Source organism: Rutidosis leptorrhynchoides, chromosome 11, assembly GCF_046630445.1.
Source record: "Rutidosis leptorrhynchoides isolate AG116_Rl617_1_P2 chromosome 11, CSIRO_AGI_Rlap_v1, whole genome shotgun sequence".
NCBI classification, from domain to species: Eukaryota; Viridiplantae; Streptophyta; class Magnoliopsida; order Asterales; family Asteraceae; genus Rutidosis; species Rutidosis leptorrhynchoides.
Genome location: NC_092343.1, coordinates 2702242 through 2727266, shown reverse-complemented (window position 1 = coordinate 2727266; position 25025 = coordinate 2702242). Strand labels below are relative to the sequence as shown.

Here is a 25025-nt window from a genome sequence, read left to right as displayed (position 1 = left end):
TTGTTCATATATATAATTGAAGATGATTGAAGTTTAGATTGTATAGTGAGAATCTGAAAAACCTTCTGCTAAAGATATCCTTGAGTGGAATTTAGTGAATTTGTGTTATAAACATGAAAAATATAAATTTTGTTAAAGATATGCTTGCATGATGTACTTTTAAGTTTTTGGGATGAGTTTATTATGATCTTGAAGTTTAGGGACCAAATAAAAAAATGATGCAAATCACAAGGACTAATTTAATAATTATTTTTACATATTGACCTGCAACCTGACCTACAAGTAATTCAATACATACAATAGTAGAGATTTACAAGTTGAATGCATACAATAGGAGCTTTGAAAGTTGGATGCATACAATAGAAATTTGATGAAAGTTCAATGTATTTTCAAACAATTTTCCCTATTAAAAAATAAGGTAGAGGTGAGTATTTATATCCTATACTCCCTCTTTACAATTAGCTCTTGATTATTATAACTCAGACCATATTTTGTAGTCCTAGCAAGAACAATTGCATAAAAATTTTAAGCTTTGTGGTTTGTCACATAAGACTATTTAAGAAGGTGAAAACTTCCTGATTTCACGTTGTTAAAACCACAGCATTCGTCTGAAAGTTATCTATTGGAAACTTTGCAAAATGTGGTACAACTTGTTGACTTTAAAAGTTATATGAATTTGTTTAACGTTTGGTTTGAAAATAGTTTGCATCAACACATCCAGGTTACAAGAATCTCTCTAACGACCTTCAAAACGCTTGAGTGCCACATAATGAATTAATTGTATTTTTCGTCTTAATCTTTTAGACTAATATATATTATCTTATCCAGATAGTATACCAGGATTGTTGGCAATTTTTTAAACCCAAAATTTTGATCTGCATATGAACCATTATCATATTAATTTGCTACCGTTTGCAGGTAACTGATGAAGCTGAAGAAGAATGGAGCCAACACAATGCCAAGATGTTAATCGATACAAGTGAAAAGGAGTTGCGTCACTCAATAGTCAATATGGATGACACCAAACAACTTAATCAGTATCTTCTTTGTCTCTTGTTTCTACTCATATCTGTTGTATGTTCTGAAATACTTGCACATTTTTTTTATGGGTACAAGTCTTTTTTTCAGAGTGTAAAGAGGTTAAATATCATTGAAGATGGGATATCAAATATGTAGTGTGTAGATTGTTGATTACATTTTTTTTACAGATATTTGACTTTCTTCTTTGTAGATCATTCATTTTTAATTATGTGCACGATTACAAGGTGGCAAGATGGATGGGTCACGGTAGTTTGGGTAACGGGTCTAAATGATTTTAGTCAAATTGATAATACTATGTTCTGCGTTTTTATCAGACTTGTTATTAATTGAAAAAACATTAGTGATAACTCCTAAATTATACATGTTTTTGAATACATTTTGAGGAGTTATTTTGGTATTTTAAAGTCATTTTGATACTAAAACACGCTAAAATGGGTAAAAATGGGAAAAAAGTATTTCTAATGATTTTATCAAAGTTATGTATCAAACATGATCAAAAACACATGAAATTGCAGAACGGCTAAAAGAAGCCGCCGGCATGGATTTTATGAAGCCGCCGGCTTGGAGTCACATATGTCAGAATGTTCCAGAATCTTCGTAAAATTGAAAGAACTTGTTGATCAAGCAAAAAGGCAATGAAGCCACCGGCTTCACCCTGAAGCCGCCGGCCTAAAAGACACGGTTTCTCGACTTGACGACCAAGTTCAAGCAAAAATGGAAACAAAATTAGAAAGATTTGGCGGATCTTCGAAGCCGCCGGCCTTCCCTGAAGCCGTCGGATTATTGATGTCGGTTTAAAGAGTTGTGCTTGCGGATTAAGTTTAACTTGCGAAAGGAGTCACCGACCCAAGGCAAGCCGTCGGCTTGGCCACCGTCCCAGAATATTATAAATACAGGCCTCTGGTCTCAGTTTTCATAGGTATTAGTTTTCAGAATTCTATAATTCTGGTTAGGTCGTTTTTTCTTTAGGGTTTTCTCTAAACTCTTAGGTTAGATTTATTAATTGTAATCAAGATTCAAGCTTTTAATTCAAGTTATTTTACATCTACCTTCTTTTTAAGGTATGATCATATCCTTATTTTATTGTTTTACTTATTTTATTTACTGTATTCGTTACTGTTCATCTTCTACTATGAACTAACGTTCATAGTGGTTACTTGAACGAAAACTGATCTTCATCTGGGAATCAGATGAAGCCGCCCGCCTCACCTCCCAAGCCGCCGGCTTGGTGGGAAGGAAGCCGCCAGCTTTATGCTTCAGTACGTACAGTTTCTGGTTCTTTTTCAGATATGTATGTTCATGTTTCTGTGATGATTATTTAAACTGTTTATGTCTGCCATGATTTAATAGCTTGTTTGCCATGCTTAATGATTAAATATTATGAATTTAGGATTAACTAGTCATTGATTCTATGATCTTATATTCGATTCATATCACTTGTTTAGATCTAGTCCATCAAATATAGTGTTTGGATTGCATGCAAATTAGGTAAACATCATTGGAAGATATACAACTAGTTGAAATTGAATCACATTTATATAATAGAATTCATTATTGTTAGGCTTAATCGAAGAACCTTTGTTTATGTGTGTTTAATTGTCAATTGCATGAGAACCTGATTAAGATTAACTTTCAGCTAGTAACTTGAGTTGATCTGATTAAGTTTATTAGCTTATATAATTTTTCAGTCTAATTAAATGTTGCCTTGGATCCACATCAGGTTTAGGTAATATTTATCATGTGATTATTTGAAAGACACCACCACTTCCATCTTACTCGTATTAACCTAACAACCATATCGGGTTAGTCTTGCCGGTGTCGGAGCTTTCACGCGCCTCCAGGAGCAATCGCCGGATGTGGGTATTTTCCGACGAATAATCTTGTTTTCCGGTCAATTGTCGGCGAGTGGCATCCCACCGTAAACTTATCTGGACCAGGGAAGTTGGAATCAACTACGTTTGCTCACCGGCCACTCGGTCATCGCCGCTGCTACCGGAAATTATAACTTTCCGGCCGGTTAACGATTTCTCTATCTCTTTGTGTTTTCTATATTTTTGTTTGCTACCTCTTTGCTGTTAACGTAATTGCAAATCTGAAAGCTTTCTTACTCATATACGGTGTATATTTATATTTATTTTTTATCTATATTATACAGATATCTATATCTATATTTTATAATTTTATAATCCGACGACGGCTGGCTGTCACCGAAGATTAACTTCTCCGGAGGTTCAGTCTCTTTTTCTCTCTCTGTGACTACTTTACGTCTGTTTCCCTTGCCTATATGCTTTACTATCTATTTCTATTATTATAATATAATAATAATAATATACATTATATAGCCACCGTATTGTGTAGCATAATTTAATTTTTGCATAACAGTGACTTTGCTACTTGCTATTGCTTCTATTTTGCTGCTTTCTTTGTGTAGAAAAGTTTTTCTTACTCTAAGGATTAACTAGTTTTAGTTTTTAACTTGTATGAGCCCTATTATTCCTATTATTTAATTATTAATTATTAATTGTTATTTTGCGCACATACTATTGTTAGCGTTTTGCCCGCTAATTTTACTTCGGTTATTTGCAACTCTTTTCTACTATTATTGTTTATAGGGTAAGATTAACTCGTCACATACGCATGGTTACTTGAGGTCATGTCCTATTAGCTTAGGGGCGGGTAGGGCTAGAGGGAGTAGAGATATTCGTGTTAGGATTAGAGTAGGTAGTTGGAATGTAGGAACTTTGACGAGCAAATCCCGTGAACTTGTAGATACGTTACTTAAGAGTAAAGTGGACATATTGTGTGTTCAGGAGACCAGATGGAGGGGTGCAGAGGCGGTTGACATTGACGACTACAAGTTGTGGTTTTCGGGTTCCAGAGTAGCTAGAAACGGGGTAGGGATCTTTATTGGGCCCCGTTATAAGGATAATATTGTGGGTGTGGGTAGGTGCAGCAATATGATTATGTCGGTTAGGTTAGTTATCCAGGAGGAGACGTACATGGTCATTTGTGCTTACGCACCTCATGTTGGTTTAGGCGAAGAAGAAAAATGTCGCTTTTCGGAATTGTTAGATGAAGTTGTGCGGAGTTGCCCTGCTGATCATCGATTACTTATTGGGGGAGACCTTAATGGACATATAGGAACGTGTTTGGATGGATATGCAGGTGTCCATGGGGGCTTTAGGTACAGAGTTCGAAATGAAGAAGGACGCTCTATCCTCGAATTCGCCGTTGCCCACGATTTGGTTGTTGCAAACTCTTTCTTCAGGAAGACGGAAGCTCAGCTAGCAACTTTTCACAGTGGGGGTCATAGTACCCAGATTGATTATTTGCTGCTTCGCAAAGGAGACCTTAGGGCCTGCAGGGACTGTAAAGCCCTGACTACCTGGACGTGTTCCACCCAACACAGACTTTTGATCATGGACTTGGTTCTGCAGAGACGAGTTAATAGAAGAGTGAGACCTGTCCAACCTAGGATCCTTTGGAAGAATCTGAATGAAGAGAAAGCCGAAACTTTTAAAGCGTCGGTTTTGGAAAGAGTAGAGGCAGGAATGGATACCGTTACTCACAGGGGCGCAGATCAGATGTGGAATAGTTTAGCATAAACTATTAGAGATGTTGCCAAGAAAACCTTAGGTGTGGCAGTAGGGACATCGAGAGGACATAAGTCTTGTAGAGAATCATGGTGGATTAGTGATGAGGTTCAAACCAAAGTCGAGCTTAAGCAACTGAGGTTTAGGGAGCTCATTACATGCCGGGACGGGACACGTGATGACAGAACTAGGTCAGAAGAGAGGTATAAAGAAGCTAAAAGAGAAGCTAAGAAGGCCGTTGCCTGTGCAAAAGATAATGTGTATGAAGTTTTGTATAGGAAACTAGACTCTAAAGAAGGAGAAAATCATATTTACAGGATTGCTAAAGCTAGGGAGCGTAGGAGGAGGGATATAGATAACATCAAGTTTATCAAGGATGAAGCCGGTCAAACCATAGTGAAGGAAGACGAAATTAGGAAAAGATGGGAAGGGTATTTCCAATCTCTTTTCGTGGGTGAAGGACCCGGGCGCCAAGAGGATCCGCAGGACCTGGGAAAATAGGACAATTCCAGAACAATAATTCCTGTAGGAGAATCAGTCATGAAGAAGTAAGATCGACACTATGAAAGATGGGTAGAAATAAAGCTGTTGGACCAGACCAGATTCCAATAGAGGCGTGGCGGTGCCTGGGCGAGGATGGTGTCAAGTGGTTGACGTGTCTTTGCAATAAGACGCTTAGAAGTTATAAAATGCCTACGGAATGGAGACTCGCCGAGATTATCCCCATCTACAAAAATAAAGGGGATGCCCAAATCTGTGGTGATTATAGAGGCATAAAATTACTTAGTCATACTATGAAGCTTTGGGAGAGAGTGATCGAGACTAGACTTCGTCGCGAAACGACGGTTTCAGGAAACCAATTTGGTATCATGCCAGGGCTCCTGATATTGCTCAAATACATCACATATATATATATATATATATATATATATATATATATATATATATATATATATATATATATATATATATATATATATATATATATATATATCTCGCAATATCGTGTGAAATACTCTCGAATCAAGGATAGTTAAGGCGGTTTCTACAAGTAATACATAAAGGTGTGTAAAGTGTATCGAAAAGTGGTTTATAAAGAGTTTTGGTGAATTATGACCGTTCTATAAGTTGTGATATCATCATAGTTGATCTCGATACAAGTTATGGTCAAATTAACGCTCTAAAATGATAAAACAAGGCTTCAGATATGTTGGACGCCGTCCAAAATGATTGGGACTCCGTCCAAATGAATGGAGATCATAAAAAAATGAGACAGTAAAATTCAGCACAACTGGACGCCGTCCAGAAATCTGGACGCCGTCCAGCCCTTCACAACTGGACGCAGTCCAAAAATCTGGATGCCGTCCAAGCCTTTACAACTGGACGCCGTCCAGTATCTTGGACGCCGTCCAGAAGTAGGTTTCAGCCTACTTTTGCTTTTTGACCAACTTTAACTGCTTTAAAAAAGGGAGATAAGATGAGATACGACCAGATACGAACCAGAGGCATTAGAAGACGATTTTAGGAGCATTTTTGGAGAACTCCAAGCTTTTGCAAGTGGTCTAACATCCAAGAATCAAGAAACCAATCCTTCTCCATCCAAGATTCATTCTCAATTAGGTTGTTTTCTTGTTCTCAAACAGTGAATTCTACTTATCATTTGATTATGATTTTGCTTGTTATCATGATTGTTGGCTAAATTCTATAATGTTTGTGTAGATTAATAACCAAAGTATTGGATGTAAACTTATTGATTGAATGTATTATGTGTGATAGATTAAAGCTTGAATTAAAGAACCATGCTTATTGATGTTAAATCATTTGTATCTAGTTAATTGATATGTTGTTGATAAAGAGAACTCTTGTTGATGTATCATATTGATTTACAATCAACTTGTCTTAGATTGATTGTTTACTAAACTAGACCAGGGGGTAAATTAGATCAAAATGATTAGACGATATAGGGATGAATTGTGTAGAGCGAACGCAAAAGACAATTGGTATTCAAGTCTTTGATCTAGCTAATCAACTAGTCACAAACGAAAAGGTCTAGGTGATAGGGAACCCTCTACTTAGTAATTCTAGTTTGAGTACTTGCTAAAGAGAACTCTAGGCAAGTCGATTTGGGTAATTAGCTTATATATCATAGTTATTTGGTTACAAACACGAGAACTATAGAGAAAAGGGAACCCTTGATCTTGTAATCGAGTTTGCGTGTTTACTAAAGAGAACTCTTCGTAAATCTATTAGGTAACTTACACACATATTCATTCAATCGGGTCTTAACAATATAACTTACATCCAATACCGAGAGTAAAATATCTAGATGAACATTTCATCTCTTTGATCTACATCAAACTATCTTATTTTTTTTCTTAGCACTTGTTTTCATTACATAAACTTAAATGACCAAAAATATTGTTTTTACTTTTAATCTTCTCTGATTTGGCTAAATCGTTAAATAGCCACAAAACATAATATCTTGTACCTTTAAGTTTCATTTACTTAGTTAATCATAATATAGTTTCTAATTCTAGTTTGACTAATACAACTGTCCTTGGAACGATACACGGAACTAAACCATTATTTATACTACTACACGATCGGGTACACTGCCCGTTAGTGTGTAACACTCTTTAATTGGTATTTTTCCATACTATTTCATATAACAATTCATATACCACGTTTTGTACATCAAGTTTTTGGCGCCGTTGCCGGGGAAAGTTTTGTGTCAAAATAGAATTGTTAACTAATTTGTGATTAAGTAGTTTCTTAATTATTTTAAATTATTAATAGTCTTTGATTTTAATTTTGTAGAATCGGTGCGTTTAATAGTTTTGTTAGTAGTGTGATTGACAGATTTTAGGTTGCATATGCCACATACCCGAAGTTCAGATTCTCCATTACTTACACCGCTTACAGAACCTGATAGAAAGCTTGGTAGGATCCCAAAAGAAGTACTTGAACTTTTTGAATCTTCATCAAAGCAAGAAACTTTTGATTCAGAATCAAGTACAACCAAGCCAAGATACTCTGAATTTGGTGAAACCGTTCATCCTCCAAATTTTGAAATGGAAGGAGAGGCAAGGCAGGTGGTACCAAGACAATCAATGGCGGCCAAGATGAAAGCAACCCGAACCGGACAAGGTAGTGCCATTACTCCGCCCACGGGTGAGGAAAAATTTGAAATAAAAGGACCTATTCTCCAAATGATTAACAACAGATGTCAATTTGGTGGTGGTCCGAATAAAGATGCAAACGAACATATTCGTCTTTTTCAAGAGATATATCTTCTTTTCAAACTTAAACCAGATACGAACCAGAGGCATTAGAAGACGATTTTAGGAGCATTTTTGGAGAACTCCAAGCTCTTGCAAGTTGTCTAACATCCAAGAATCAAGAAACCAATCCTTCTCCATCCAAGATTCATTCTCAATTAGGTTGTTTTCTTGTTCTCAAACAATGAATTCTACTTATCATTTGATTGTGATTTTGCTTGTTATCATGATTGTTGGCTAAACTCTATAATGTTTGTCTAGATTAATAACCAAAGTATAGGATGTAAACTTATTGATTGAATGTATTATGTGTGATAGATTAAAGCTTTAATTAAAGAACCATGCTTATTGACGTTAAATCATTTGCATCTAGTTAATTGATATGTTGTTGATAAAGAGAACTCTTGTTGATGTATCATATTGATTTACAATCAACTTGTCTTAGATTGATTGTTTACTAAACTGGACCAAGGGGTAAATTAGATCAAAATGATTAGACGATATATGGATGAATTGTGTAGAGCGAATGCAAAAGACAAATGGTATTCAAGTCTTTGATCTAGCTAATCAACTAGTCACAAACGAAAAGGTTTAGGTGATAGGGAACCCTCCACTTAGTAATTTTAGTTTGAGTACTTGCTAAAGAGAACTCTTGGCAAGTCGATTTGGGTGATTAGCCTATATATCATAGTTATTTGGTAACAAACACGAGAACTATAGAGAATGAAATGTCCCGTTCATATTGATTATAAACGTTCCATATTAATTGATTTCGTCGCGAGGTTTTGACCTCTATATGAGACGTTTTTCAAAGACTGCATTCGATTTTAAAACAAACCATAACCTTTAAAATATTACGACGATTATCAAATAATGATAATCTAAAATATAGCGTTTTTCACACGACCATTACATAATGGTTTACAATAATATTACACATCAACATAAGTCTTCAAATGCAGTTTTTAAACAATATTATACAAGCATGGACTTCAAATCTTGTCCTTAATTTAGCATGCAACAGCGAAAGCTTTTAATAATCACCTGAGAATAAACATGCTTAAAACGTTAACAAAATTGTTGGTGAGTTATAGGTTTAACCTACGTATTATTAAATCATAATAATAGACCACAAGATTTCATTTTTATAACACATCTCTTATCAAGCATTTCATAAACTGCATAGAGATAAAAATCATTCATATGTTGAACACCTGGTAACCGACGTTAACTTAATGCATAGAATATCTTCAAAACAGAACCTCTCGTCTGTATAATAATCTCGAAGTACTAAACCATCCATAACCTGAATGGGGGTTGTTAAGCCCAATAGATCTATCTTTAGGATTCGCGTCAATTAGGGGCCATTTCCCTAATTCTTAGGCTACCAGACTTGAAGGGCGATATTCGGTTTAATAATCCAACCATAGAATGTAGTTTTGCGTACTTGTGTCTATTTTGTAAAACATTTATAAAGCTGCATGTATTCTCATCCCAAAATATTAGATTTTAAAAGTGGGACTATAACTCACTTTCACAGATTTTTACTTCGTCGAGAAGTAAGACTTGGCCACTGGTCGATTCATGAACCTATAACAAATATGTACATATATATCAAAGTATGTTCAAAATATATTTACAACATTTTTTAATACGTTTTAATGTTTTAAATATTTTCAGTCAGCTGTCCTCGTTAGTAACCTACAACTAGTTGTCCATAGTTAGATGTACAGAAATAAATTGATAAATATTATCTTGACCCAATCCACGACCTAGTGTATACACGTCTCAGGCTAGATCACAACTCAAAGTATATATATTTTTGGAATCAACCTCAACCCTGTATAGCTAACTCCAACATTACTGCATATAGAGTGTCTATGGTTGTTCCAAATAATATATATAGATGGGTCGATATGATATGTCAAAACATTTGCATACGTGTCTATGGTATCCCAAGATTACATAATATATTAGAATACATGTATAATACAATATAAGTTAGCTAGGATATAATTTGTATAGATTTGTTACCAATTTTTACGTAGCTACAACAAGTAAAAATATCCAATCTTGTTTTACCCATAACTTCTTTGTTTTAAATCCGTTTTGAGTGAATCCAATTGCTATAGTTTCATATTGAACTTAAGTTTATGAATATATACAGAAAAAGTATAAGTTTATAGTCAGAAATATAGGTTACAAGTTATTTTTGTAAAGGTAGTCATTTCAGTCGAAAGAACGACGTCTAGATGACCATTTTGGAAAACATACTTCCATTTTGAGTTTAATCATGATTTTTGGATATAGTTTCATGTTCATAAGAAAAATCATTTTCCCAGAAGAACAACTTTTAAATCAAATTTTATCATAGTTTTTAATTAACTAACCCAAAACAGCCCGCGGTGTTACTATGACGGCGTATATCCAGTTTTACGGTGTTTTTCGTGTTTTCAGGTTTTAAATCATTAAGTTAGCATATCATATAGATATAGATCATGTGTTTAGTTGATTTTAAAAGTAAAGTTAGAAGGATTAACTTTTGTTCACGAACAAGTTTAGAATTAACTAAACTATGTTCTAGTGATTACAAGTTTAAACCTTCGAATAAGGTAGTTATATATATATGAATCGAATGATGTTATGAACATCATTACTACCTCAGGTTTTGTGGATAAACCCACTGGAAATGAGAAAAATATATCTAGCTTCAAAGGATCCTTGGATGGTTTGAAAGTTCTTGAAGCAGAATCATGACACGAAAACAAGTTCAAGTAAGATTTCCACTCGAAATAAGATTGTTACAGTTATAGAAATTGAATCAAAGTTTGAATATGAGTATTACCTTGTATTATAAAGATATCTTACTATAAATAAGAAAGATTTCTTGAGGTTGGATGATCACTTTACAAGATTGGAAGTAAGCTAGCAAACTTGGAAGTATTCTTGATTTTATGAAACTAGAACTTATAGAATTTATGAAGAACACTTAGAACTTGAAGATAGAACTTGAGAGAGATCAATTTGATGAAGAAAATTGATGAATGATAGTGTTTGTAGGTGTTTTTGGTCGTTGGTATATGGATTAGATATAAAGGATGTGTAATTTTGTTTACATGTAAATAAGTCATGAATGATTACTAATATTTTTGTAATTTTATGAGATATTTCATGCTAGTTACCAAATGATGGTTCCCACATGTGTTAGGTGACTCACATGGGCTGCTAAGATCTGATCATTGGAGTGTATATACCAATAGTACATACTTCTAAAAGCTGTGTATTGTACGAGTACGAATACGGGTGCATACGAGTAGAATTGTTGATGAAACTGAACGAGGATGTAATTGTAAGCATTTTTGTTAAGTAGAAGTATTTTGATAAGTGTCTTGAAGTCTTTCAAAAGTGTATAAATACATATTAAAACACTACATGTATATACATTTTAACTGAGTCATTAAGTCATCGTTAGTCGTTACATGTAAATGTTGTTTTGAAGCCTTTAGGTTAACGATCCTGTTAAGTGTTGTTAACCCATTGTTTATTATATCAAATGAGATGTTAAATTATTACATTATTATGATATTATGATATATTAATATATCTTAATATGATATATATACAATTAAATGTCGTTACAACGATAATCGTTACATATATGTCTCGTTTCGAAATCATTAAGTTAGTAGTCTTGTTTTTACATATGTAGTTCATTGTTAATATACTTAATGATATGTTTACTTATCATAATACCATGTTAACTATATATATATATATATATATATATATATATATATATATATATATATATATATATATATATATATATGACATCATATAGTTTTTACAAGTTTTAACGTTCGTGAATCACCGGTCAACTTGGGTGGTCAATTGTCTATATAAAACCTATTTCAATTAATCAAGTCTTAACAAGTTTGATTGCTTAACATGTTGGAAACACTTAATCATATAAATATTAATTTCATTTAATATATATAAACATGGAAAAGTTCGGGTCACTACAGTACCTACCCGTTAAATAAATTTGGTCCCGAAATTTTAAGCAGTTGGAGGTGTTGACGTATCTTCTGGAAATAAATGCGGGAATTTCTTCTTCATCTGATCTTCTCATTCCGAGGTGAACTCGGGTCCTCTACGAGCATTCCATCGAACCTTAACAATTGGTATCTTGTTTTGTTTGAGCCTTTTAACCTCACGCTCCATTATCTCGACGGGTTCTTCAATGAATTATAGTTTTTCATTGATTTTAATTTCGTCTAAAGGAATAGTGAGATCTTCTTTAGCTAAGCACTTATTTAGATTTGAGACGTGAAAGGTATTATGTACATTGGCGAGTTGTTGAGGTAATTCAAGTTGGTAGGCTACTGGTCTGACACGATCTAAAATCTTGAATGGTCCAATGTATCTTGGATTTAGTTTCTCCCGTTTACCAAATCGAACAACGCCTTTCCTAGGCGAAACCTTATGCATGACCATCTCCCCAATTTCAAATTCTATATCTTTCCTTTTAAGGTCCGCGTAGCTCTTTTGTCGACTCTGAGCGGTTTTCAACCATTGTTGAATTTGGATGATTTTCTCTGTAGTTTCTTGGATTATCTCCGGACCCGTAATCTGTCTATCCCCCAATTCATTCCAAAAAATTGGAGATCTGCACTTTCTACCATAAAGTGCTTCGAACGGTGCCATTTCGATACTCGAGTGGTAACTGTTATTGTAGGAAAATTCTGCTAATGGTAGATGTCGATCCCAACCGTTTCCAAAATCAATAACACATGCTCGTAGCATGTCTTCAAGAGTCTATATCGTCCTTTCGCTCTGCCCATCGGTTTGTGGATGATAGGTAGTACTCATGTCTAGACGAGTTCCCAATGCTTGTTGTAATGTCTGCCAAAACCTTGAAACAAATCTGCCATCCCTATCAGAGATAATAGAGATTGGTATTCCATATCTGGAGACGACTTCCTTCAAATACAGTCGTGCTAACTTCTCTATCTTGTCATCTTCTCTTATTGGCAGGAAGTGTGCTGATTTGGTGAGACGATCAACTATTACCCAAATAGTATCAAAACCACTTGCAGTCCTTGGCAATTTAGTGATGAAATCCATGGTAATGTTTTCCCATTTCCATTCCAGGATTTCGGGTTGTTGAAGTAGACCTGATGGTTTCTGATGCTCAGCTTTGACCTTAGAACACGTCAAACATTCCCCTACGTATTTAGCAACATCGGCTTTCATACCTGGCCACCAAAAATGTTTCTTGAGATCTTTGTACATCTTTCCCGTTCCAGGATGTATTGAGTATCTGGTTTTATGAGCTTCTCTAAGTACCATTTCTCTCATATCTCCAAATTTTGGTACCCAAATTCTTTCAGCCCTATACCGGGTTCCGTTTTCCTGAATATTAAGATGCTTCTCCGATCCTTTGGGTATTTCATCCTTTAAATTTCCCTCTTTTAAAACTCCTTGTTGTGCCTCCTTTATTTGAGTAGTAAGGTTATTGTGAATCATTATATTCATAGCTTTTACTCGAATGGGTTCTCTGTCCTTTCTACTCAAAGCGTCAGCTACCACATTCGCCTTCCCCGGGTGGTAACGAATCTCAAAGTCGTAATCATTCAATAATTCAATCCACCTGCGCTGCCTCATGTTCAGTTGTTTCTGATTAAATATATGTTGAAGACTTTTGTGGTCGGTATATATAATACTTTTGACCCCATATAAGTAGTGCCTCTAAGTCTTTAATGCAAAAACAACAGCGCCTAATTCCAAATCGTGTGTCGTATAATTTTGCTCGTGAATCTTCAATTGTCTAGACGCATAAGCAATTACCTTCGTTCGTTGCATTAATACACAACCAAGGCCTTGCTTTGAGGTGTCACAATATATCACAAAATCATCATTCCCTTCAGACAATGACAATATAGGTGCCGTAGTTAACTTTTTCTTCAACAATCGAAACGCTTTTTCTTGTTCATCCTTCCATTCAAATTTCTTCCCTTTATGTGTTAATGCAGTCAAGGGTTTTGCTATTTTAGAAAAATCTTGGATGAATCTTCTGTAGTAACCAGCCAGTCCTAAAAATTGGCGTATATGCTTCGGAGTTTTAGGGGTTTCCCACTTTTCAACGGTCTCAATCTTTTCCAGATCCACCTGAATACCTTCTTTGTTCACTATGTGAGGAGGAATTGAACTTCTTCCAACTAAAATGCACACTTTGAAAACTTAGCGTACAGTTTTTCTTTCCTCAACAACTCTAGCACTTTTCTCAAATGTTCTTCGTGCTCTTGATCATTCTTTGAGTAGATAAGTATGTCATCAATGAAAACAATGACAAACTTGTCGAGATATGGCCCACAAACACGGTTCATGAGGTCAATGAACACAGCTGGTGCGTTAGTCAATCCAAACGGCATAACCATAAACTCGTAATGACCATAACGCGTTCTAAAAGCAGTCTTCGGAATATCGTCCTCCTTCACCCGCATTTGATGATACCCAGAACGTAAATCAATCTTCGAATAAACTGACGAGCCTTGTAATTGATCAAATAAGTCGTCGATTCTCGGTAGTGGGTAACGGTTCTTGATGGTAAGTTTGTTCAACTCTCGGTAGTCGATACACAACCTGAATGTACCATCCTTCTTTTTGACAAACAAAACAGGAGCTCCCCATGGTGATGTACTTGGTCGTATGAAACCACGCTCTAGAAGTTCTTGTAATTGGCTTTGAAGTTCCTTCATTTCGCTGGGTGCGAGTCTGTATGGAGCATGAGCTATTGGTGCAACTCCCGGTACAAGATCTATTTGAAATTCAACGGATCGGTGTGGAGGTAATCCCGGTAATTCTTTCAGAAATACATCGGGAAATTATTTTGCGAGGGGAACATCATTGATGCTCTTTTCTTCAGTTTGTACTTTCTCAACGTGTGCTAGAACATCATAGCAACCCTTTCTTATTAACTTTTGCGCCTTCAAATTACTAATAAGATTTAGCTTCGCGTTGCTCTTTTCTCCGTACACCATTAAGGGTTTTCCTTCTTCTCGTACAATGCAAATTGCATTTTTGTAACATACGATCTCTGCTTTTACCTCTTTCAACCAGTCCATGCCGATTATCACATCAAAACTCCCTAACTATACTGGTATCAAATCAATCTTAAATGTTTCGCTAACAAGTTTAATTTTTCGATTCCGACATATATTATCTGCTGCAATTAATTTACCGTTTGCTAATTCTAGTATAAACTTATTATCCAAAGGCGTCAATGGACAACTTAATTTAGTACCGAAATCCTTACTCATATAGCTTCTATCCGCACCCGAATCAAATAAAACATAAGCAGATGTATTGTCAATAAGAAACGTACCCGTAACAAGCTCCGGGTCTTCCTGCGCTTCAACCGCATTAATGTTGAAGACTCTTCCTCGGCCTTGCCCATTATTATCCCCCTGATTTGGACACATATTTTTGTAATGGCCCTTCTTCCCGCATCCGAAACAGGTAATGTCTGCATAACTTGTTCAGGCATTATTTGTTCCCTTAGCCATTGATCCGTAGATTTCGCACTTTATCGCACCATGGCCCTTTCTATTACACTTAGTACACACTGCTGTACAGAGCCCAGTTGGATGGTATCCTTCATATCTCTGGCAGAATTTCCGCCTCTTGTTGTTATTGTTGGGATTGTTGTTGTTGCAGTTGTTATTGTTGTTGAAACGGTTGTTGTAGTTGTTGCTGGGGTGGTTGTTGTTGTTGCGTTTATTGTTGCGAAAATTGGTGTGATTGTAGTTATGATTGTTGGGTTGATTATTGAAATTGTGACCCTTGTCACTGGTTTCTTCCCATTTCCTCTTGACTTGTTTCGTATTGGCTTCTTCGACCGCCTGTTCTTTAATCCTTTCCTCAATTTGATTTATAAGTTTATGAGCCATTCGACTTGCCTTTTGTATAGAGGCGGGCTCGTGTGAACTTATATCCTCTTGGATCCTTTCCTGTAACCCTTTTACAAATGCGTCGATTTTCTCTTCTTCATCTTCAAACGCTCCCGGACACAATAGGCACAACTCTGTGAATCGTCATTCGTACGTGGTAATATCAAACCCTTGTGTTCGTAACCCTCTAAGCTCTACCTTGAGCTTATTGACCTCATTTCTGGTACGGTACTGCTCGTTCATTAAGTGTTTGAATGCTGACCACGGTAGTGCGTAAGCAGCATCTTGTCCCACTTGTTCGAGATAGGTATTCCACCATGTTAACGCAGTACCTGTGAAGGTATGTGTGGCGTACTTTACCTTATCTTCCTCAGCACATTTGCTTATAGCAAACACAGATTCGACCTTTTCGGTCCATCGTTTCAGTCCGACTGGTCCTTCAGTTCCATCGAATTCCAGAGGTTTACAGGCAGTAAAAGCCTTGCAGGATATGTTGAGTCAAAATAGGTTCTTAACCTGTAGCGTAAAATTGCATTTGGGTTCCCCACATTTAACGCTTTAAAGAAAACACGGCGTAACTTATGGTCTCCCCAATGTGATATACCCCACCTATCAAAGGAAAGCCTTTTATTAACTAGGGCATTTCTGGAAAGTCTTTCAAATGTTTGACAAGTTAATTTCGCCATAACTAAATGTGCTGATGAATTCTGACCGACTCTAGACAAGATTTCCTCAATCATATCCTCTGGTAGGTCTTCTAAAATATTCGGTTGTCTACCCTTAACGTCCATTTTGTTTTTATACTGTAAAATAGACAAGGATTAGATTCGTAAAAGATAATTAACAAACAATACAAGCAATTTTTACATAGAACATAAAAGTACAAGCACACTATATTACATATATTACACAACATGATTACAACTCTTTAATCCGACTCACTCGTTTCTTCTTCTTCGGACTTGGTTCGTTTTGCTAATTTCCTAGGGATATATGATGCTCCCCTAATACGAGCTGTCATTTTCCACAATGGTTTAGAAAAACCTGGTAGTTTAGAGGTTCCCGGGTCATTGTTACATTTTAGGAAATACGGATGTTGCTGATACATATAAAGTTCATCGGGGTTGGAATCGGGTTTCTCTATTTTTATACCTTTTCCCTTATTATTTCTTTCGCTTTATTAAATTGGGTCGAGGTAATTTCTATAACATCATCGGAATCCTCATCGAGATCCGATTCATCGAAAAATTGATAATCTTTCCAATATTTTGTTTCCTCGGCGGAAACACCATTGACCATTATTAACTTTGGTCCGTTGGTTGAGGATTTTTTTTATTTAATCGATTTACTATAGGTATCAATATTTTTTCTTCCGGAACCTCTTCTTCTTCCGGTTCCTCCACTTCTGATTCCTCTTCTTCCGGTTCCTCTTCTTCCGGTTCCTCTTCAGGAATTTGTGAATCTTCCCAAATTATATTTGACTCTTCATTATTATTAGGTGAGTCAATCAGATTTGTACTAGTGGTAGACTTCTATCACACAATATCAAACACATTAAGAGGTTAATATATCACATAATATTTACATGTTAATAATATATAATTTCCAACAAAAGTGTTAAGCAATCGTTTTTAAAGAAAAAATGGTCGAAGTCCAGACTCACTAATGTATCCTAACAAACTCGATAAGACACACTAATGCAAATTTCTGGTTCTCTAAGACCAACGCTCAGATACCAACTGAAATGTCCCGTTCATATTGATTATAAACGTTCCATATTAATTGATTTCGTCGCGAGGTTTTGACCTCTATATGAGACGTTTTTCAAAGACTGCATTCGATTTTAAAACAAACCATAACCTTTAAAATATTACGACGATTATCAAATAATGATAATCTAAAATATAGCATTTTTCACACGACCATTACATAATGGTTTACAATAATATTACACATCGACATAAGTCTTCGAATGCAGTTTTTAAACAATATTATACAAGCATGGACTCCAAATCTTGTCCTTAATTTAGCATGCAACAGCGGAAGCTTTTAATAATCACCTGAGAATAAACATGCTTAAAACGTCAACAAAATTGTTGGTGAGTTATAGGTTTAATCTACATATTATTAAATCATAATAACAGACCACAAGATTTCATTTTTATAACACATCTCTTATCAGGCATTTCGTAAACTGCATAGAGATAAAAATCATTCATATGTTGAACACCTGGTAACCGATGTTAACTTAATGCATAGAATATCCCCAAAACAGAACCTCTCATCTGTATAATAATCTCGAAGTACTAAACCATCCATAACCTGAATGGGGGTTGTTAAGCCCAATAGATCTATCTTTAGGATTCGCGTCAATTAGGGGCCATTTCCCTAATTCTTAGGCTACCAGACTTGAAGGGCGATATTCGGTTTAATAATACAACAATAGAATGTAGTTTTGCGTACTTGTGTCTATTTTTTAAAACATTTATAAAGTTGCATGTATTCTCATCCCAAAATATTAGATTTTAAAAGTGGGACTATAACTCACTTTCACAGATTTTTACTTCGTCGGGAAGTAAGACTTGGCCACTGCTCGATTCACGAACCTATAACAAATATGTACATATATATCAAAGTATGTTCAAAATATATTTACAAAATTTTTTAATACGTTTTAATGTTTTAAATATTTTCAGTCAACTATCCTCGTTAGTAACCTACAACTAGTTGTCCATAGTTAGATGTACAGAAATAAATTGATATATATTATCTTGACCCAATCCACGACCCAGTGTATACACGTCTCAGGCTAGATCACAACTCAAAGTATATATATATTTGGAATCAACCTCAACCCTGTATAGCTAACTCCAACATTACTGCATATAGAGTGTCTATGGTTGTTCCAAATAATATATATATATATGGGTCGATATGATATGACAAAATATTTGCATACGTGTCTATGGTATCCCAAGATTACATAATATATTAGAATACATGTATAATACAATATAAGTTAGCTAGGATATGATTTGTATAGATTTGTTACCAATTTTTACGTAGCTACAACAAGTAAAAATATCCAATTTTTTTTACCCATAACTTCTTCGTTTTAAATCCGTTTTGAGTGAATCCAATTGATATGGTTTCATATTGAACTTAAGTTTATGAATATATACAGAAAAAGTATAAGTTTATAGTCATAAATATAGGTTACAAGTCATTTTTGTAAAGGTAGTCATTTCAGTCGAAAGAACGACGTCTAGATGACCATTTTGGAAAACATACTTCCATTTTGAGTTTAATCATGATTTTTGGATATAGTTTCATGTTCATAAGAAAAATTATTTTCCCAGAAGAACAACTTTTATATCAAAGTTTATCATAGTTTTTAATTAACTAACCCAAAACAGCCCGCGGTGTTACTACGACGGCGTATATCCAGTTTTACGGTGTTTTTCGTGTTTTCAGGTTTTAAATCATTAAGTTAGCATATCATATAGATATAGATCATGTGTTTAGTTGATTTTAAAAGTCAAGTTAGAAGGATTAACTTTTGTTTACGAACAAGTTTAGAATTAACTAAACTATGTTCTAGTGATTACAAGTTTAAACCTTCGAATAAGGTAGTTTTATATATATGAATCGAATGATGTTATGAACATCATTACTACCTCAGGTTTTGTGGATAAACCCACTGGAAATGAGAAAAATATATCTAGCTTCAAAGGATCCTTGGATGGCTTGAAAGTTCTTGAAGCAGAATCATGACACGAAAACAAGTTCAAGTAAGATTTCCACTCGAAATAAGATTGTTAGAGTTATAGAAATTGAATCAAAGTTTGAATATGAGTATTACCTAGTATTAGAAATATATCTTACTGTAAATAAGAAAGATTTCTTGAGGTTGAATGATCACTTTACAAGATTGGAAGTAAGCTAGCAAACTTGGAAGTATTCTTGATTTTATGAAACTAGAACTTATAGAATTTATGAAGAACACTTAGAACTTAAAGATAGAACTTGAGAGAGATCAATTTGATGAAGAAAATTGATGAATGAAAGTGTTTGTAGGTATTTTTGGTCGTTGGTATATGGATTAGATATAAAGGATGTGTAATTTTGTTTACATGTAAATAAGTCATGAATGATTACTAATATTTTTGTAATTTTATGAGATATTTCCTGCTAGTTGCCAAATGATGGTTCCTACATGTGTTAGGTGACTCACATGGGCTGCTAAGAGCTGATCATTGGAGTTTATATACCAATAGTACATACATCTAAAAGCTGTGTATCGTACGAGTACGAATACGGGAGCATACGAGTAGAATTGTTGATGAAACTGAACGAGGATGTAATTGTAAGCATTTTTGTTAAGTAGAAGTATTTTGATAAGTGTCTTGAAGTCTTTCAAAAGTGTATAAATACATATTAAACACTACATGTATATACATTTTAACTGAGTCGTTAAGTCATCGTTAGTCGTTACATGTAAATGTTGTTTTGAAGCCTTTAGGTTAACGATCCTGTTAAGTGTTGTTAACCCATTGTTTATTATATCAAATGAGATGTTAAATTATTACATTATCATGATATTATGATATATTAATATATCTTAATATGATATATATACAATTAAATGTCGTTACAACGATAATCGTTACATATATGTCTCGTTTCGAAATCATTAAGTTAGCAGTCTTGTTCTAAACATGAAAAAGAACGTCTTGTTTCTTTGTTACAGGCCCACAAACCGGCCATTGCATGGAAAATCCATGATATAAAAAGAATTAGTCCTTCTTATTGCACGCACAAGATCTTAATGGAAGAAAATTCTAAACCAGTGGTGCAACGTCAAAGGAGACTAAATCCTCATATGCAAGATGTTGTCAAAAAGGAAATCATTAAATTGCTAGATGCAGGTATAATCTACCCAATCTCAGACAGTCCGTGGATAAGCCCGGTCCATTGTGTTCCTAAAAAGGGTGGTATAACTGTTATCACCAATGATAAATACGAGCTTATCACAACACGAACTGTCACGGGGTGGTGAGCTTGTATAGATTATCGTAAGCTAAACGATGCCACGAGAAAAGACCATTTTCCGCTACCATTCATTGATCAAATGTTAGAGAGACTAGCAGGAAATAGCTTTTATTGTTTCCTAGATGGTTTTTCGGGGTACTTTCAAATTCCCATCTCCCCCGAAGATCAAGAAAAGACTACCTTCACGTGTCCCTATGGCACCTTTTCATACCGCCGAATTCCCTTTGGTCTATGTAATGCTCCCGCAACATTCCAAAGGTGCATGATGGCCATTTTCCATGATATGATTGAAGAATGCATGGAAGTGTTCATGGATGACTTTTCAGTCTTCGGTGACACGTTCGATTCATGCCTTCTAAATTTGGAGAAAATGCTAATTAGGTGTGAGAAATCAAACTTAGTGCTAAATTGGGAAAAATGCCACTTTATGGTTAAAGAAGGCATTGTATTGGGGCACAAAATCTCAAGTGTTGGTATTCAGGTGGATCCAACAAAGGTTGACGTCATTGCCAACCTTCCACCTCCTTCAAATGTGAAGGGTGTGAGAAGTTTTCTTGGCCATGCCGGGTTTTACCGGCGATTTATTAAAGATTTTTCAAAAATTGCAACGCCATTGAATAAACTTCTCGAAAAAGATGCACCCTTTGTTTTCACAAGTGAATGCACTAAGGCATTCAATATTTTAAAACATAAACTTGTCAACGCACCAATAATCATAGCTCCAAATTGGTCACTACCATTCGAGCTAATGTGTGATGCATCGGATTTTGCAGTTGGTTTAGTTTTGGGCCAACGAGTAGAGAAACGTTTTCAACCCATTTATTATGCAAGTAAGACTTTACAAGGAGCTCAATTGAAATACAAAACCACGGAAAAAGAGCTCCTTGCTATCGTCTTTTCTTTTGACAAATTCCGATCATATCTTGTCCTATCGAAGACAATTGTCTTCACCGATCATTCGGCATTGAAATAACCTTTCTCTAAGCCGGATGCAAAACCTCGATTGCTAAGATGGGTCTTTCTTTTGCAAGAATTTGATATCGAGATTAAGGACAAGAAAGGTGCAGAAAATCTCGCGGCTGACCATCTTTCTAGACTTGAAAATCCCAATCTTGAAGTACTCCATGAATCGAGTATTAGAGATGATTTTCTCGATGAATATCTCATGCGAGTAGAGAAGGTGGAAGACCCGTGGTATGTTGATTTCGCCAATTACATTGTTGGGGGTACCTAGAAACCGGTTGGTCACATTAGAAAATAAAGAAATTCTTTAGTGACCTAAAATACTATTTTTGGGAAGACCCTTATCTATTTAGGTGATGTGCGGATGGAGTTATTCGCAGGTGTGTTTCGAGGAAGGAATGCACCGAAATTCTGCTTGATTGTCACCTTGGTCCAACAGGTGGGCACTTTGGTCCCCAAATCACGGGGAGGAAAGTTTACGAGGCCGGTTTCTATTGGCCTACAATATTCAAAGATGCCTACACTGTTTGTAAGGCTTGTGACGCGTGCCAACGGGCCGGTCAAATCACTAAACGGGATGAAATGCCTCAACAAAGCATCTAAGTATGCGAGGTGTTCGATGTTTGGGGAATTGACTTTATGGGGCCCTTTCCAAAGTCTCATTCTTACCTCTACATACTTGTTGCCATAGACTATGTTTCCAAATAGGCAGAGGCAAAACCTTTACCAACAAATGATGGCCGAGTTGTAGTAACCTTTTTGATGGAACTTTTCTCAAGGTTTGGCACACCAAAAGCCCTTATCAGTGACCGAGGCACCCACTTTTGCAATAAGTAATTAGAAAAGGTGTTGAAAAAATATGGAGTGATCCATAAAATTTCAACATCCTATCATCCCCAAACAAGTGGGCAAGTGGAGAATACCAATCGGTCATTAAAATGCATACTTGATAAGACCGTTGGTGCAAATCCAAAAGAGTGGTCAGTTAAGTTAAATGATGCATTGTGGGCCTTTCGCACGGCTTACAAAACACCTATTGGAACCACTCCTTTCCGTATGGTATACTGAAAAGCATGCCATCTCCCTTTGAAGATTGAACACAAAGCGCATTGGGCGCTAAGGGCATGTAATTTGGATTACCAAGAGGCGGGTCGGTTACGTTTGACCCAGTTAAATGAATTAGACGAGTTGAGGCTTGAAGCCTATGACAACTCTCTAATTTATAAAGAAAAACCAAACAATGGCACGACAAGAGATTGAAAAATCCAAAGGAATTCATGGAAGGAGATCGTCTCCTTGTTTACAATGCCCGTTTCAAGTTATCACCAGGAAAGCTTAAGTCCTGATGGTCGGGACCATTTGTTGTTAGAAGGGTGTACCCTTATGGTACGATTGAAGTGGTGAACTGGAAGGGCGATGTTTTTAAAGTGAATGACCACCGGGTCAAACACTATGTCGATGGTCCCCTGGAAATCGAAGACGAGGTTAGCCTCAACTTCGAGAACAAAGCCTAAATCAAAATGGGGACGAGTTGGGTGAACGACTCGTTAAAGAAAGTTCACTCGTGTAAATAGTGTGAATTGAGTGTTTTATGATTGATTTGATTGTTTTTAATGTACAAAATGATCTATGATGATGATATTAGCTTTTGTGTGTTAAAAATGAGATTTTTTATGAGTTTTATGCAAATTTTGAGCCACCAGACCAGTGGGACGCCGTCCAAAATCCCTTGGACGCCGTCTAATTTCAAAGGGTTTTCTCAAATAATGGTCAGTAGATTTTAGTGAAACTGGACGCCGTCCAAACCTTCTGGACGCCGTCTCACGCTTAACAACTGGACGCCGTCCAGATTTCTGGACGCCGTCCAATCCTTCTTTACTGGACGCCGTCCAGAATGTTGGACGCCGTCCAGACACCTGACCAGAAAAAAATAAAACGCGTTTTAAAGGGTTATCCAACCCATTTTTCAACCATACACACTTTTAACTCAGCTTTTCTCTCCCAAACAGGAACCAACACTCACAAAACCCTAAAATCTACTTCAAATTCGCGATTTCTTCCTTCAAATCCAAGCTTGAATCATGTTTTCTAGGGTATTACTACTCCCTTTTCATACTTTTCTTTCTTAATTACTTGATTTGTATGTCTATATGTATAATTTGGTGAAAGATAAGTGTGGGGTGTTTGATTTGCATTATTCTTGTTTCAATTAATATGCCTTAGTTGTTTAATTACCCATTATGTCTTGATTTTGCAATAATTATATGTTTAATGGGTATGTTCATGATTCTAGGGTTTGTAATGTTTAAATCCGAAATTAGGGTAATTAATTCAAGATATTGAGTTTGTTTGTGTTGTTTATAAAGCTTGTGAAGTGTTTAATTGTTGTTGATGATGTAGATGTTAATTTGGCCGGGTCATAAATTGAATGTTCTTGAATTTTTAGCATGCTTTGAATTGTAATGATCTTATGAAAGTTGTATGCTTGATTTTCATTTGTTTAAGCCTATTGAAGTGGATTGATGGTATGAAATGCTATAATGTAGTGGCGTTATAATGGTCATTTTGAACTAAATTGTGATAACTTGTGCTATGATTGTAATGAATATCATTAGAATGCAAGTTTAAATGTCATGACCTATGAACGCAACATGCTTGAGTCCTAAGTTGACGCCTAATTGTGAATTTTATGATCCACATTTTTGAAAGTGTATTTGCAAGTTTATGTTGACTTTGGTTGACTGTAATCAATTATTCTGAACATACGCTTTTGCTTATATGAATCACAATGCTTATGAACTTAGAATGGAATGACTAATTTCCCTTGCTACTCGGTTATGTTTTTAACTAACATTAACACAACGGTTTCTATGTTCTTTTGGTTTGGTGTTATTATGTTTTGCAGGGACAATCTAGCCGAGGTGGAGAACTGAAAAGAGGCAGAACATCAAGAAATGTTCCACCACCACCACCACCACCGGTTCAACAACGACATTCATCATCATCATCCGGCGAAGAAGAAGATCAAAATAATCCAATAGTATGGTTTGAACATCTTCAGGACAATGATGATTACGGAGAAACTTTTGCTCGAATTACCCGTAGACCAATTAATGCTACATGGTATTTTGACTGGGCTCCTTTGA

The 25025-nt window shown here is 35.6% G+C and overlaps 1 protein-coding gene across 1 annotated transcript; it reads left to right on the top strand.

The window, feature by feature from the left end:
- The first annotated feature begins 1755 nt into the window (after positions 1-1755).
- Positions 1756-24812, top strand: LOC139877231 (uncharacterized). The gene is made up of 5 exons (XM_071864648.1): positions 1756-1833; positions 2232-2300; positions 3654-4601; positions 4668-4999; positions 24785-24812. Exons 1-5 carry the CDS (start codon positions 1756-1758, stop codon positions 24810-24812), a joined length of 1455 nt encoding a protein of 484 aa, XP_071720749.1.
- The last annotated feature ends 213 nt before the right edge of the window (positions 24813-25025 follow it).